A 14,237-nucleotide genomic window follows, 5' to 3' on the forward strand; every position below is an offset into this window, starting at 1 on the left:
GAAAGGCACTTAGCTAATTATCCTACCACAGTCAAGTAAGGGCATAGAACAAACCAAAATATACTATATCACAAAGCTGTGGATGATGTGACATACTTAAGACATACACTTAAAAACATACATGTACAGTATGCTGATGAGGTGTAGGTAGAAGTGGGTGTGATTAACATGCACTGGCAGTGTGACAACATCATCCATGCTTAAGGGAGTTTCCTGCCTGGGCTGCTAGTAGCTCCATCTATATGCATCAGAGCGTCTCTGTTTCTCAGAGGGCTGATTAGCACCCCGTGCTAAAACCAGAATTAAATCACACCCCCTTGTGTATTATTGCTTTAATACCTGTGGAATTGGATGATACACCCTAAATGACAGTAATGTGTACAGCTGGGTGGGAACAAAGTGCCCAAAGGCATACAGTACATGCACCATGGAATTAGATGATGCAATTGTATTCTGTAAGATCATTATAAATGCCAATAATGTAACACCTTTCTTTTTCTCATTCCCTAGAAAATCCAAGCTGTGGTCACAGTGCTGGATTATGACAAGATTGGTAAAAACGACGCCATCGGAAAGATCTGGGTGGGCAGCAAGGCGACGGGCACCCAGCTGAAGCACTGGTCCGACATGCTGGCCAACCCTCGCCGCCCCATCGCTCAGTGGCATCCACTGCAGCCCGAGGAGGAGATTGATGCTTCGCTGGCAGCCCTGAACGCCAAGAAGTAAACCTCCTCTACCCCAAACACCCATACCCAAACCTACCTATCCACCTCACCCCTGGTCATACACATCTCCCAATACTACATTCCAAACCAACACACCAACCGATTCTTCACCCTTCACCGCAAAATATACATAAATATACATAAATATACATATCCTAATTGACGTGATGAAAACATTATAGAGTAGAAAAGCGTTTTATTCCCCCTCAGCTGTGCCATTCCACAAGGAGATGTTACAAGACAGATTACTCATTTGATTGCATTGGAAACATACATTTGTATTGGGGTTGCAGTTAGTAACATGTTATCATGAAGATAGAAGCCTGGCGTGTGAAAAACAGGAGTCCGATGTGATGAAGGATGAGGAAAGTACAACCATGTATTCACTCTTTCTGTACCTTTTCAACCCCCTCCCCTTAGAGAAAACGTTTGCTTCAATACTGCTTAATACTTCAAAATGCTTTATACTGCCATGTAATAGAGGAAAAACACAAGCAGGTTCATTCCTTGGGTGTATTGTTGCACCATGCTCCACACCTGCCAGTTACTTACTGACTAGATTACATTAGTTTGAACTACATTCCTAGAGCTGGGTAAAGAGTAGGGATAGCCAATATCCAGATACCCCACACTGTTAACACACTGCCTTTTTGATCATTAGCTCATCTGCTCACCCATATTCTCAGGTACACTGAGAGAAAACTGAAACGTCATGCCTTTCTTTCTAAACGGGTTGTCATTCAAAATGCTCCGCAACATGATTTGAAAACCTCTGTCTGGTGCTGGATTGGTTTCTTGTTCAATGATCTGAGACTAGTCTAAGTATATCACTGAAATTAACCAGGGGATAGTCTCTCTAGAGTGTCTCTCGATAACACAGTTTGTGGCTGTCAATCAACAGAGTTGAGATGTGAAACGTGTTTAGGATAAAGGGACTATGAGCCACTGTAAGGGTCTAGCTTGGGCTATGCTGGGAAAACATGCGAGAGAGAGAGAGAATATCTATGTGGAAACTCAAAGGACTGAATGGGACCCTGGTTGACACAATGTTGTTTGTCAGGTGTCTATTCTACTGCCTGCAATCTACCACCTTCTCCTCCAATGCCTCTAGTATATATAATCTATCTCCCTGTTCAGTGCTACTGCCATTAGTCATGGATTCACAACAAGGATTTCACTTCTTCAAAGGAATCCCTGTATCCGTCTTACAGTCATAAAGGAGACAAGCCTTCTAAGAAATGAAATAAGCAATTCTCAACTACCAGGGACGCCTTCCAATTAGCTGTGTTGTTTTTTTACTCACCCTCTTATTTTCAACTTCAAACACTTTTATTCCTCAAGCACTTTAAATCCAAATGTTCTGTTCTGCTTATCCTACTCTCCAAAAACCAGAGCTTTAACAATTTATTTTATGATGAATAATTCCTGGTAAAAAAAAAAAAAAAAAAAAAACAAGAGCAAGAGAGGGAATTTGAGTGAATCATTGTTTTTGTTTGTTTGGTTTGATCATTTGTAACCTTGCCTGTCTTGTGACTATACTTTGATTGTTCTGAGAACATTTTCTCTTAAGTTTGATTGAAAGGATAAGGTCTGGAAGGGGGTACTGTTGTGTGTATGTTATACACAGATGGCCAAACTGCTGAGTCCAATTGCACTATACTGGATATCACTCTGTTATGTGGTTATAGACGTTGTTCTTTGATCTATGTTGTTTTTGTGACGAGATGTTGTGAGTTTGAGTTGGTTGTGGAGTGTACAGCCACACAAGTCAGGTCTCATATTAGAAAGTCTGCTGATTGGGAAAGAGACACGTTTTAGTCAAATGCTGCTCCTCGGATCCTTCACTTGAATGAGTGATTTTTACACTTTGACCTTTCTCTTGGGATACATTTGATTATAAAAGTAGTCATATGACTGAATGAAATGTACAATTTGCTTACCCTCTTAAACATGTAAAAGTCCAAGCAAAATATAATTAGATAAGAGCCCCCCTGGTCATTTGATGGAACATGAACTGTTCCTGTGCACCATCTTGTTCAAAAAAACTAAATGGTACGAAAAACGACTCGATTGTGTTAAAGAACAAGCAAAGCAATTTAATGTTTTAACAGTTTGATAACTTTTATACTGGAAGATTTTTGGGAATTACAGTAGTGATTGTTGGTTAATTTATTACTTTTCTCTATTGGACAACCATTTCTTCATTTATATGTCCAGTAGGGGTCAGATTAGTTATGTTTTACATTTAGTTTCTTCTCTATGTTCAAAAAGCAACACTAAAGAAAAGACAACATGCAAGCTATCAAACAACCGATCGGTGTGTAGTTTCCTATATACATAGTTCATGCATGTTTCTACAAAATACTGTACATAAGAGCATGTTTTAGAGATAAAGCAATTATATCTTGTGTACGTACGTATGTGGGTGTCATTTGTCATTTTACTACTGTAACAATGGAGGAAAACGATGCACAGTATATTTTCGAAATGAATCAAATGTGTATTATTTTCCATGAATGGGTTATTGGAGAGAATGTCATAATATATTAGAAATACGATCCTGTCCACGCCTGAACTTTTGAGCAAGTGCGTTGTGAAGTACTGTGTGTGAGTTCATGTAGGATGAAAACGTAGCTGCATGCTTGCTATCTAACTCCTTGTGCTATTTCATTTGGACTAATCATCATTTATTTCATATGTATTTATTCATACAATGTTTTATTTTGTGATTATTTAAGTTTATTGTTGTTTTCTTTACAAATATCAAACATTTAGGGGTCTCACAGTTCAAGAAATACATATATCCCGAAGTGGAACTCTCCAATGATCAGTGCCAATGCTGAAATGAGACAGAACTGAATCCACACATCTCCACACTGTGGACAAAAAGCCCCCTATTGTACATTTGTTGGTTTTGTTTCACTTTGCGTTGGTTTAACGACCTGATACCCTTTTACAATTCTGGATATTTGACAGCGTTTATTAAAGGAATATGTGTATGTGTATACAGATAGTTGAATTAGATCAAAACTAAAGCCATAAGACTCAAGCACCTAGCTCTTTAGAGCTCTGCTGAGTAACTAGAGTTAGAGAAGTGTTTTTGATGACACATCTATATATTCCTAGTTCAGTGTTTCTCTTCTACATTACCTTCAGAACTCTGTACTCATCTAGACTCCAGAAGGCAAAATACTGAGCAGTTGTGAGTTTAGTAGAGTGGATGTGATTTTGTTTTCTACTATGAAGTTGTTGAAGTTGTCTTTATTTTCTAAATGTAGTAGCAGATTTTTTTTCCTGTGATGTCATTTGTATATGCCTTGTTTTGATAGTAGGAATCATGGGTCATGGTCTTCTTATGTCAAAAGATGCTATCGGAAATATTCAAAAGGTGGCATGCAGAACATTTACATGATCCAACTGTGTGTCAGGCTGGTCTGTCGGTGATCCTTGGGCTGAGTGCAATTCATTTAGGACCCTGACTGCGGTCTATGGACCCCTCTATAGGAACTATGCTGTCACGGAACAGCAGAGTTTTCATCTCCAGTGGCTTTACAGACATGACTTCTACATATGATATATCGTGATCAACGATATGCCAAACAATCTATATCTAACTTGTAACAATGCCAAGCCTCAGCATAATTGTTTTGATCAACATCTGGTGCGTTCATGGTAAACGGTAAAGTTAAGATAAATAATCTACAGCATAATCTTAGCCACGTTGATGGAAACTAGCTGTGTCAACTCGACATTTCGTTTAATGGCAACACTATTTAAATAATAACAGTGTTGTCTGGTGTCCCATTCAACATGTTTGCAACAATGTAATAGCAGGATCATTGATGTTGCTTCTTCACTCAATGTTACAATCAAACCTGTTGGACTGTGACCGAACCGAGGCACATTAATCCAGTTGAAGATTTCAGTGTCTTTCTAAAATACTGCCAGTATATCCATCTATATTTACAATTCTATGAAAATCCTCATCAGTAATCTGTTTGAATCTATTTCAGAGCCAAAATAATTCCACTGATGCGGATGCAGATTAGACGATAAGATAACTTTCATTAAAGGTTAATATACAGCACATTTGTGTCAAAAAGATTGTTTCAATGCGTTTTACACTGCCACGGTCATTGCAATCAAGACCACCAGCTGGACAGTTAGCTCTATGGAGGAAAGAGACTGAGAACTGTGTGTTTGTCTGTATTTATGTATGTGTGTTATAGCAGAGGTTCTCAAACTTTTTGGGGCCGGTGACCCTTTTTGTGATAGCAAATTCATCAGGGACCCCCTCATAACTTGAGTGAGATAAAAAAAAAATATATATATATATAGCATACAGGGAGTTTTACTATGACTTCGGAAGTGCATGGCCAGACTAAGGAACATTTTAAAGGCCCACCTCTTGGCATCTGAGAAAATGTTGCAGTTTTCAAGCTAATATCCTGCAATTCTACACAATTTTGCAATGATGCAGAGAGAAAATGTTTCAGTTTTAAAGTTGGAAGTGTTTTGTTTTTTTGCCCTAACACCACACAGATGATTCACATGATTAAAGAGTGATGATTATTTGAATCAGCTGTGGAGTACTATGGCAAAAACCAAAAGGTGCACCCCTTGGTGTCCTGAGGACTGAGTTTGGGAAACCCTACCTAAATTTCAGCAATAACAATAAACTCTGTTTTGGTAAAAAGCTGAGTGATGGGCCTGGAGAAATGTAACAACTCTTAAATGCATAGACAGAGCTATGGATACAAGGACTGACCATCCACACAATCAAAATGATAGTTTTAACAATATGTTGAGGCTATGCAGTGTTTGTTTACGTTTACGTCGTTTACAAACATTGGAGTAAAACAAGCTTATATTTTGGGTTCTGATAGGGTACGGTATGACAGTTGAACTAAGCTCATGAGGCATTTATAAGTTGTATTATGGTATTCCATGGCAAAAATGGATGTAGCAACTAAGGATTCTCGCTTTAAATTACAAAGCATTTACGTGTGGGGGAGGTACAATAATTATTAAGAAGAAAAATGGATAATTGGTGGAGCACTGTGGATACCATTATCCCTGTGAGCCTCCCAGGCCCATGTTGCCCAGGGTTAAGAACATAGATTCTAGATGAATTATATGACATTGTATTACACCCTCTAAACTTATTCCACAGATTCATTGAACCTGAAATATGATTTGAGATATGACCATGGACCCCACTTTGAGAACCCCTGTGTCATAGGAACAAAAAGCATAGGGCCTTTATAAAGTGAGCTGTTGCAGTGCAAAAACACTTACTATACCTAAACATATATATCAGCATGCCCAGAATACATAAACCATGCCTAATTGTACATTTGTGGTGATGAAAATAATTAACAAACATGTTTTTATTTACAATGGTTAATAGAGTTTAAAATGATTGCTATTATAGGATTACAGATTTTCTGATAGCCTAAATTGATAATAAATTGATAAATTGATATACTGTATCTACCTTATGCACAACTGCTTCAGAAACTAACTGTAGGCTATATCTCAGCAGGGGAGAAACAACGGATTGAGAGCATGATGATTCACACACTACATACCACAGTTCTTTTGTACTACTGGCTGCTTTGTTTCTATTAAATGACTTAAGTACATTATAAAAAAGGGGTCAATGGGACTTAAAGAGAAACTCTCCAAACTAGAGTCCATCATATTCTCCAACTTCCATGTCCGCGATGTGTTAGGGGGTGTCATTGGGCATAGGTCACTCACCACCTAACGATGTGTTCTCCTGTCTCTGTTTGCGTAGCTCGCTTTGTACTGTAATAATCACTAGGTTAGTGTTGTGTTTCTTTGTGTTATATTAAGAATGCGAAACTGCAGTAGGGCCAATTGAAGAGACAATTATTGAACTTTTCCACCATGAAGTCACTGTTTTGTCTTACCATTAATGTGCTGTTGTTGTGGAACTGGGCTCGCGGAGGTCTTTGGATCCAGAATTATAATGACAGATTTTCAGAGGAACGTCGTCCTTCACGTTTACAACATGGATATATATACAGTACTGCCAAAATGCGCAGAATAGTACCAACTCCTTGAACTTTTCCTTCACTCCTCATTCTCCATACTAGGATTGTATTCCAAAAGACTGTTTTCCTTTGTTCTCTCTTCATCCTCTTTTTAAGCCTCAGAGGACCATGAGATTGTGCGTCCTCAGGCTGTGTTTCTCTGTGTCTTAGTGTTGTGGTGCGTGTGTTCATGTCAGTACTTGTGCCTACTGTGGATCGCATGCTTTAGCCCTTGACTGGACACAAAACGTTGCTCAAATACAAACTCCCTACAGCCCGTCAGCGGATGAGCATCGAGGATCCTTGTAAAGTTATCGAGGGAACCAAATAACTCAATACAGATCTATCATAAGTGTTACCAGCTCTGTATGAAACAAATAGGAAATAAAGGCCTTTTAATTAGCTTGGATTCATGTGTTGTCTGTGCATCATGACTTGACTTTGTTCTTTACAAGGGGATCTCAACTTCAGCATCAGAGGGCTGGATTATGAGCCACCCATTAATTTCGCAAGATATCTGGAATGTAATGGCACATTGGTAGTGAGAACTCAGATGATTTATTATTTAACCATCTATAGTTTATTAAGCAAGTGATCAAACCACAGCTGTGTGTACAAGTAGAATGTCAGTATTTCGGTCTCGTATAACATACACATACATGGTAAAGTTATTTCAACATAAAATACTGTCTTTAAATATACGTACAGTTCATTAGACTGATAGCTGTATTGGTCTTTAAGGAAAGGCACATAAAGAAGGCCCTTGTATGTTGTTCCCTGTGCATTACAAATCATGTACATGTTTCACTTGAAATAAAAAGAGGCTGTCCATCTTCCAACATAAGTTACTATGTGGGCTCCAACGGTACGGTTTAATAGGACACATTAATACTATATCGGTACAAATATAGTTGAGTATAGGTTCAAAGATTCTAAACCAAAAAAGGCATAAATAACTAATTAAATTATCTAACAAATGTGACAAGTATGACATCTCAGAGACTATAGTAGACCACACTGATGAGCAGCTCAGAGAAAAGTGTCTGTGACAGAAATTGAACTACAAACCATAAAGATTGATCATAAACAAGTCACAACATCTCACATCAGAAGCATTCATGGCAATGTGTAATGTTATCACTGCAATGAAAGATTATTGAAAGTAATTCCTATGAGTGCTTTTTCAGTAGTTTGAGAAAAATAAAGTTGTTTTTTCAGTGCACAATGAAGCACAAAATAAATACAGTATGTTTGTGATGTACAGGTAAAATATGTGGATGTGATATTGTTTAGATTGCTGGTCTGGAGCTTCGCAGTTTACTGTACCCCAGACCAACATTCTCTTTGTGCGGACGCTGTGTGCTCTTCACACCTTTGATCTACTGGTATGAAGTGGGCCGAAGAGCATAGAGGTCAAGGGTCAAGGCAGGGGTCATCCGGATTTGGAAGGTTCCTCACCATGCCTCTGAGAACAGCTGGCAGGTAGGTGTCACTAAGCACCATGGTTCAGTGTCAGGGTGGGAGGGTACCGAATGCTAATGATATTGACACGTTGCAAGCATCAGGGACGTGTCTGACTTTTTACAGGGGGCACCACCCTTTTACTTGGACAACTTGCTGATGACACGAATCAGAGCCCCGTTCTCGTCCTTCAGTCTTTGGTTGTCTGATTTGAGCTCTGTCAAGACCTACAGGAACAGAGAGAGCAGCATTAGATTGTCATGGTAGCTTGTTCTCTGTAGGGAACAGTAGTGACGCATACTGTAGACAGAAATATGTGGAAGGGACACGGCCTTGTCTATGTTCCTTCTGCTGAGGGACATTGACAGACATGATATAAACATTGTTTATCATTTTCAGGCGAATTAGGAATGATATTCAATATTTAAATCACCAAGAACTCATTGCTAAATGATTGAACTCTACAGTCACGACATGCAAAGGGTGGACAAAAGACTAGCTTTCAGCAATGAGAGCATGCTGATACAGTATGATAGGGACATTATTTGGGTGTATGGTTCTATTTGCAAACTGCGAACCGAAAGGGAGAGAGATGCAAGGCGATCAACTTCCTCAATCTAGGTCATCTCCCACAGCATGAGTAATGATTAAAAATAGCCACAATCTTTGTCAAAATCTCCCCCATCCCCCACAGACAGTGCAGTGAACAATAACATTTTGTGCTTGCATGAAAAAGCCAACACAGACGATGATGCACTCATCTCTTCACCCCTGTCTAGTCCAGTTACCACAATCAAATAACAACATATTGTTATGTATTATATTTGACGATGCATACTGCCAATGCCCCTGGAGAACAAGGACTGTTTGTCCTGTTCTGTCTCCGTCAAAGCTGTATGTAGTACACACACACACACACACACACACACACACACGACACACACACTAATGTGCACATGTTTTTTGGGCCAGTGGAAAAGGGTTTAGTGAGTTAATGGATGCCAATGAGATTACACATTCCATTGCCACATGATTAAGACAAAATGTACTAGTTGAAAATGTCAAATTCCCTGTCAGCCACTACATTGGACACTGTAGCAAGAGGCAAACAATGAAATGTTAATCCCTACACAAGGTCCCATTGGTGACTTCGGCACTCGGCCATGCAGCAGTCTCTCAAGCACCGTCCAGACTGTTTCTGGGTTCGTTCAAGCTGTTGATTAAGTGACTCACTTGACTATACTGTAATAATAACCACTGGTGAAACGTCAGGCTACTGTCCTGGTCTCTACACAGCCTAGTAATTCGCCTATGCAGCTATGTAGCTCAAAATAGATTTAAAGGCAGCGGTCACAAGATTATTTAGGGAGAGGGGTTTTAGAGTCAGCAAGAAGTATGCCACATGAGTGAGAGAGGCCAAAGGTGGAGGAGTGAGAGGTGGGCGGAACCTGCCTGAGAAGAGTACAGCAGCACAGCAGCAGAGAGGGGAGGAGGTGCAGCAGGAGGAGAACCAGGAGGAGGAAGGCAGAGGAGGATGTGTGGCTGAGGAAGAGGGGGGGTAGAGAGGTGGAGGCTTGGGGGACAGGGGGGGTTAGAGGTCCTCAGTCTCAGGCAGGGAGGCCATCTGGGAAAGGTGGGCGAGGACACGCAGCATGGCCCTGTTCTCAGCCAAGAGACGCTCATTGCCGCTCCGCAGTGCCAGAACAGGGAGGGCCTATACACACAGGAAGACGGAGAGACAGAAAGACAGAGCAGGGGGGCAGGCCAGTGCATGGGAGGAGACCGAGATATAAACACACACAATCACGCACAGAGGCAGACGTACACACTGAGGAGCTCCTCAACAACATCCACACAAATAAATACTGTAAAAGGAAACAAGAAAAATCTATGCAAAAGAAAAGCTAAGCACAGCAAGGAGCTATCCTTAATTCTGCTCTCCACAAACCTGGGCAGTTTTAAAAAGGCAGTGGCTGGGGAGATGCTGTATGGATTACATAGCTTGTCAGTCATGCTGGGGTGAGAAGTGGGCAGGGGACTTTCAATATAACATTACATTTCAGCATAAGTAAGAGAGCCCAATAAGTTATAGGAAAATGGAAATGATTAATTTCCCTGGGTTCCCTGGCAAGACTGAGGTAAACATCAGGTCTGGGGATTGACGCCGTTCCTAAGGGAAACCACAGGCACGCAAGGAGGCAGCACACACAGAGACAGAGGAAAGTCGAGCCCCATGTGGCTCAGAGAGTGGCCTCAGAGGCTTCCCCTCAGCAACCAAGAGAGGAGAAGAAAGTCAGGTAGAACAGGAAGAAGTTAAGATTAGCCTGAAGGGAAGGGAAAAGCTGGGGGAAAAGGAAGAGAGAATCCCAGTGAGGTGAAGAAGGCTAGAGAGAAAGAGAGAAGACTAGGGAGAAAGAGATGGAGGAGATCCAGCTGCTAACCCCCCAGGGCACTTTGGAGGAAACCATTTGAAGTCTGCCTTTACTCGGACTGAAAAATTCATGGATATGTAAGACTGTTCCTCTGTGCTGTCTCGGTAAGCCTTTCACAACACACTGTTCTGAAGGACCACCATTGAAAAGTTTATCTTGGAGTGGAGAGAGAGAGTAGAGAGGAGAGAGCCAGAGGGGTGAGATTGAGAGAGAATGCATAGTTATCCATCATGATGTTTTAACGCTCTTGATCTCTTTGATATCTACCAGAGCTGACTTCACTAAGCCCTGTAGATAAATTCCCAAATGTTGCCAGAGCTGAAGTTTCAGAGGCTGACAGGAATAATCCTAGCCCTTTATTCAAAAGAAGAAAACCAAAGATCAGTGAGCCATAGGGAGTAACCAGAATTTCCACACATTGGACAGACACTGTGGCACAGGGAAAAGTATAGAAACACACCAGAATATGTGAATAGGGGAAAAGCATGTCAGTATAATGTTGCATGTGCATATCTCTATCCCAGTGAGCAAAACTGGTTGCAATGACATCCAAGCAACCTGGTTTCTTGTTGTAATGACATTACAGCCAGCCTGCTGGGATATGACTTTACATACGTATCTGGTGTATGTACTCTAACGTGTGCAATGTGTATGTTTGTGTGCACAGACATGTGTTCATGCCCAGGTCTCTAAAGAGGTGAGGTGACAGGCAGGTGTCAATCACTTCTCGGTGGCGACCAGACCACTCACCGTCCCGTCCCCCCTCCCTGGCCCTGAGCCAGCCTGCCTCATGCTTGGGGCTCAGGGCTGGTACCCACAGCGGAAATTTCTCACTGGGGCAGCTTCCTGCTGAGGCAACATGGGGTCACAACATGGGGTCAAACATTCTGTTCCCGTCTTCCGTCTCACATCTCTGTGTCACATGCTGAGTAGTCATCATAACCTTTGGATATTGCTAGAAGTGGTTCCAACTTACATTAGGTTCACGTCTACTCAGTCCTGAATGATATCCTGCTGCTGTTTTGCTCTCCCCCTTGCTCTTTGAAATGCTAAATATGTGTAGCCTATAACAGACAGCAGGCTGTGCTGCTGGGTGTGTGACTGTAGCAGCGTGGAGTTTCTCACTCCCTTTCCTGAGCCCTGACCTTGGCAGGGGATACTCAGAATGATGCTGGATAATGAGCCTGAAATTTGGCCTACTCCCTCAACCTCACCTGTTTTCCTATAATTACCAAGCAGAGCCTTGTACTGACCTCCGCCCTTCCTGTTACAGTGAAGGCCTTACCTTGAGTTCCTCCTCCATGTCTGTTACCCTCTTCTCCAGAGCCTGTTTTTCCTGAGAAGGGTAAATGTAAGAACAGGTCGTTCGGGTCAGAATCAAAATGGATGTTAAGATTTCTACTTTTAAGTTGAGTTATTTTTCAATTCTCACACATGATAATGAGCCCATAGTGGAATGAACATACAGAAACCAACACACAGTAATATGACATGGAAGAGATCAGAAGAAAAGAGATAAGGGCACAAGGTGAGACCCAAATGCAGACACTGGAGGCAGATGGTGGAGCTCCGATATTTATTACACCAAAAGAGGTAGGCAAAAGACAGGTCGGGGACAGGCGACAGTTCATAAACCAGGTCAGAGTCCAAACAGTACCAGGGGATAGGCAGGCTCGAGGTCAGGACAGGCAGGGGTTCAGTGAACAGGTTCGAGTCCAAACAGTACCAGGGGACAGGCAGGCTCGAGGTCAGAACAGGCAGATTCGGCACCAGGACAGGCAAGGGTCAAAACCAGGAGGGCTAGGAAAAAACAGAGACTGGGAAAAATAGGAGCTAGGAGAAAAGCTTGTTGACTTGGCAAAACAAGACGACCTGACACAGAGAGACAGGAAACGCAGGGATAAATACACCAGGGACTAATGGGGAAAACAGGAGACACCTGGAGGTGAGTGGAGACAATCACCAAGACAGGTGAAACAGATCAGGGCATGACAATACCCCCCCCCCCTCTAGGGACGCCACCTGGTGTCCTACCTGGGCGCATACCTGGCTGACCGGGATTTCGGCGGTGAAAGTCGGCAATGAGGGCCAGGTCCAGGATGACTCTAGCGGGAACCCAGCACCTCTCCTCTGGGTCATAACCCTCCCAGTCAACCAGGTACTGTAAACCCCTGCCCAGGGGCGAACACCAAGGAGACGTTTAACCGTGTATGCTATGCCTGGAGACCGAAGATAAAGGGCTGTGAGGCACGTGCTTAATCCTAAACACATGGAAAGTTGGGTGAATACGGAGGGTACGCGGTAAAACAAGATGGACAGCAGGGGAACTAAGGACCCTAGAGATGGGAAAAGGACCCCATGAAATGGGGCAGGTCCCGAGTGGAAAGCCATACCCTCTGCGGTAGTGGGGAGCTGGAGGCTGGTGGTGGTCCGCTTATCGACGATACCTGGAGTGGGTCTTGAAAAGTGCCGCCCAAGCTCTTCTCCAGGTACATCGACAGCAGTGGACAAACATCTGGTCTGAGGGTACGTTAACCTCCTGCTCTTGTTCTGGTAAGATTGAAGGTTGATAGCACTCAAAAGGGGAGAGTCCCGTGGCTGAATAGGGAAGGGTGTTCTGGGCATACTCCACCCAGACCAGTTGTTGGCTTCAGGTAGTGGGGTTGGTTGAGACCAGGCATCTTAGGGTGGTTTCTAGGTCCTGGTTAGCTCGCTACGACTAGCCATTGGATTGGGGATGGAATCTGGAGGACAGGCTGGCCGAGGACCCAATAAGGGTGCAGTACGCCTTCCAGAACTGAGACAAGAACTAAGGACTCCGGTTGGAGACCATGTCCACCGGAAGTCCATGGATCCAGAAGACGTGCTGCACCATAAGCTGTGCCGTCTCCTTGGCAGAGGATAGTTTGGGGAGAGGGATGGAATGGGCAGCCTTGGAGAAGCCTTGGAGTCCAATACCGTCAGAATGACAGTGTTACCATCAGATGGAGGGAGCCCAGTGACAAAGTCCAGAGAGATATAGGACCAGGGACAATGAGGGACAGGTAGTGGCTGAAGGAGGCCAGAAGGAGCTTGCCGTGGAGTCTTGTTCTGAGCACACTGTGCACGTGGCGACGAAGGCAGAGATGTCAGGAACCATTGTGGGCCACCAGAAATATTGTCGAACAAATGCTAGGGTACAACGGGAACCTGGATGACAGGTCAGCCTGGAGGAATGAGCCCATTCCATGACCATATTGAGTTAGGGACAAACAACCGGTTAGCCGGGCCCCATTTAGGTCCAGGCTGGAAGGTTTCAATACCCCAATCCACTGAAGCCGCAAGGCATGAGGTAGGGAGAATGGTTTCGGAGACCGGGGGTGTGGCAGAGGAACTGTACAGGCGGGAGAGAGTGTCAGGCTTCACATTTTTGGAACCTGGGCGGTAGGAAATGGTGAAGTTGAATCTGGTGCACAATAAAGCCCACCAGGCCTGCCTGGAGTTAAGGCGCTTGGCTGTACGGAGATATTCCAAATTTTTATGGTCGGTCCAAACCAAAAATGGCTGTTCTGCTCCTTACA

The 14,237-nt window shown here is 42.9% G+C and overlaps 2 protein-coding genes across 6 annotated transcripts in view; one reads left to right on the forward strand and one right to left on the reverse strand.

The window, feature by feature from the left end:
- LOC112221952 (synaptotagmin-2) overlaps nucleotides 1-7,186 on the forward strand; it is a 70,927-nt gene extending 63,741 nt beyond the window's left edge. For all 3 annotated transcript variants that reach the window (XM_024384425.2, XM_024384424.2, XM_024384426.2), the window contains exon 9: nucleotides 511-7,186. In XM_024384425.2, the coding sequence (XP_024240193.1) occupies nucleotides 511-726 (216 nt within the window). In that variant the 3' untranslated portion in view covers nucleotides 727-7,186. The remainder of the gene's footprint in view (nucleotides 1-510) is intronic.
- Nucleotides 7,187-7,329: 143 nt separating this feature from the next.
- Nucleotides 7,330-14,237, reverse strand: part of LOC112221953 (protein phosphatase 1 regulatory subunit 12B) — a 33,206-nt gene continuing 26,298 nt past the window's right edge. For 2 of the 3 annotated variants that reach the window (XM_042303859.1, XM_042303861.1), the window contains 2 exons: nucleotides 11,963-12,013; nucleotides 7,330-8,472 (listed from right to left, as the gene is read on the reverse strand). In XM_042303859.1, coding sequence (XP_042159793.1) covers nucleotides 8,386-8,472; nucleotides 11,963-12,013 — 138 coding nt within the window. In that variant the 3' untranslated portion in view covers nucleotides 7,330-8,385. Of the gene's footprint in view, nucleotides 8,473-9,734; nucleotides 9,960-11,962; nucleotides 12,014-14,237 lie in introns of those variants that run through there. The other variant, XM_042303860.1, reaches the window with a different exon arrangement.

The sequence above is a fragment of the Oncorhynchus tshawytscha genome, linkage group LG22 (assembly GCF_018296145.1).
Source record: "Oncorhynchus tshawytscha isolate Ot180627B linkage group LG22, Otsh_v2.0, whole genome shotgun sequence".
NCBI classification, from domain to species: domain Eukaryota; kingdom Metazoa; phylum Chordata; class Actinopteri; order Salmoniformes; family Salmonidae; genus Oncorhynchus; species Oncorhynchus tshawytscha.